This window comes from Watersipora subatra, chromosome 7 (assembly GCF_963576615.1).
Source record: "Watersipora subatra chromosome 7, tzWatSuba1.1, whole genome shotgun sequence".
Classification (NCBI taxonomy): Eukaryota; Metazoa; Bryozoa; class Gymnolaemata; order Cheilostomatida; family Watersiporidae; genus Watersipora; species Watersipora subatra.
The window spans coordinates 22,204,907-22,207,526 of NC_088714.1; the positions used below are offsets into that span (position 1 = coordinate 22,204,907).

Consider the following 2,620-nt stretch of genomic DNA (forward strand, 5'->3'; position numbering starts at 1 on the left):
TGTGGTTGCCTTTATATACCTCAATTATCTAGATCGTTATTACAGGTCTCCAATAGATGTGGTGATACGATGTGGAAGGCTACATCTGCCAAAGGAAAAGCATTCTCCAAGAAGGATGTGACTGGTTGTTTGCTAGCCACATGCCGCCATTGTTTCCTATTAAAGGGATTGGATATGACTAGGGGGAGATATACGCATATCCATACACTATGCAGGTATTGGTGGTTGTCCATAATACCTGATCATCAGTCCAGTCCACCATTTTTTATTGTCGCAGAAAAAATTCACAAACCTCGCTAAAACCTACAACTTCTATTCTGGCAGAAAGAATCTCTTGTCTACTTATTACAATGGCCTTTCTATTGCAGAAATCTTAAATAGTTTTGGCTACGATGCTCGCTCCATAAAGCTAATGTATTACGTTTTTAGAGAGATTTTCAAGGTGCAAAATTCATTGCCCTTGATACAATGTGCAGATACTGGCCTTGGCTAGAGCGGCTGGAGAGGCTACCACAGCAGCGACGCCCATTCCTTAGGATCATGCACGCCAAAGCTCACCGTTGGAGCTGTCATTTCTTGGAGTTGTCTGTTCGGTCATTCAGTGCGTTCGGCTTTTCGTATCTACCGCGTTCGGCTTTTCGTATCTACCGCCAAAAAGGCCAATCCCAGAAGAAATTTACCCGTTACTAAACATGGCAGAACCAAAAAAGTGAAAATTTCAGACACGGTGGGAGGGTGAATATTTCTTCAAAGAATTCAAGGGGAAGTGTGTCTGTTTGATCTGCACTGAAACTGTGGCAGTTATGAAAGAGTATAATGTACGACGTCATAATGAGACCAAACATCAGGCCTATGCATCCTACACTGGTGCTGAGCAAGAGCAGAAAGTAAAGCTAATGGTAGCTAAACTGCAGGGTCAGCAACAGTATTTTTTGCGTGCTCAAAAAGTCCAGGAAAAGGCTACAATAGCCAGCTATGAGGTCGCCCAACTCATCGCAAGACACGGCAAGCCTTTTTCAGATGGAGACCTCATAAAACACTGCCTCGTTAAAGTCGCCGAAGTAATGTGCCCGGAGAAAGTGCAGGACTTCAACAATGTCAGCATGTTTAGAAATACAGTTGCGCGACGTATTGAAGACTTGTCAGCCAACGTTAAACTGCAACTGTCTGATAAAGCTTATGCTTTTGACTTTTACTCCATCGCATGCAATGAAAGCACTGATGCCACAGACACCGCACAGCTGCTAATTTTTTTGCGGAGAGTGGACGAGAACTTTGGAGTTACAGAGGAGCTGCTCGATCTTAAGAGTCTAAAAGGCACAGCAACGGGTATGGATATTTTTGAAGCTGTGTCAGACTCAATTGACAAAATGGGACTTCAATGAGACAAGCTGTGTAGAGTTACAACAGACGGGGCTCCAGCTATGGCAGGTGCACATAAAGGAATGGCGTCTATGGTGTGCGCTAAGGTGAAAGAGACTGAAGGTGAGGCTGTTAAAATGCACTGTATTGTTCACCAAGAAGCCCTTTGTGCCAAGACAGTCAATCTTGGAGATGTAATGAACACAGTTGTGAAAACTGTCAACATAATCCGAGCAAGAGGGCTGTACCACAGAGAATTTCAGGCTTTTCTTTCTGATGTGGATGCTGAATATGAGGATCTACTCTACCACTCAGATGTGCGCTGGCTAAGCCGCGGTGCCGTGCTGAAGCGTTTTCACTCCCTGAGGTCAGAAATTGACCAGTTTTTAAAAGAGAAGGATCGACCTCTCCATGAGCTGAGTGACCCTCTATGGTTGGCAGATCTAGCATTTTTAGTTGATCTTACTGATCATTTAACCACCCTGAACAAGAGCCTACAAGGGAAAGATCAGCTTGTACCACAACTTTATGCGCACATGAAAGCATTTTGTGTGAAGTTCAATCTCTTTAAGACACAACTGCGCAACTTCAATGTTGTGCACTTCCCCACACTGTTCGAGATCAGAACTGCGTATCCACAGGCCAACCTTTCTGCTAAAAAAGGGAAATATGTGTCTGTGATTGCATGTCTCGAAACAGAATTCAGACAGCGCTTCCAGGATTTTTCTGTCATTGATAAAGAAATCAAGCTATTCGCGACTCCTTTCTTGGTGGATGCCAAAGAAGTGGAAGAGAATCTGCAATTATAACTCATCGAAATCCAGTGTGATGATGTTTTGAAGAATCAACATCAGCATCTTTACCTCCCCGAGTTCTACCGAAGCTTGAAAAAGGAAAAGTTTCCTATGATAAGACGCCACGCAAAAAGAATGATCAGTCTATTTGGCTCAACATACATATGTGAGCAAGCATTTTCTCTGTTAACACTTAACAAAAGCAGAATGAGAACCAAAATGATCGACAGCCATCTCCATGATGTCCTTCGCATCGCAACCACTAAGTTTACTGCAGACCTACCAGCCATCCTTCGGTCCAAAGCGCAGCATCACTGCTCCCACTGAGTGCAATGCCGTTCCCACTTTAGGTGAGTAAAAAATCTATTCAACAGTACCCGTGTGTTAATAAGCATGCATATGTAGGTAAATACACTAAAGTTAAGGCTATATACCTAATTTCTAGTAAGTGGCCCATCCCCTCC

The 2,620-nt window shown here is 43.5% G+C and overlaps 1 protein-coding gene across 1 annotated transcript; it reads left to right on the forward strand.

Annotated features, from left to right (window-relative positions):
* The first annotated feature begins 1,445 nt into the window (after nt 1–1,445).
* Nucleotides 1,446–2,171, forward strand: LOC137400550 (general transcription factor II-I repeat domain-containing protein 2A-like). Its single transcript, XM_068086875.1, has one exon. It carries the CDS (start codon nt 1,446–1,448, stop codon nt 2,169–2,171), a length of 726 nt encoding a protein of 241 aa, XP_067942976.1.
* Nucleotides 2,172–2,620: the final 449 nt, after the last annotated feature.

Bases quoted from the DNA above. Each gene is read 5' to 3' on its own strand.
- LOC137400550 (XM_068086875.1), top strand. From the start codon at position 1,446: ATGGCGTCTATGGTGTGCGCTAAGGTGAAAGAGACTGAAGGTGAGGCT.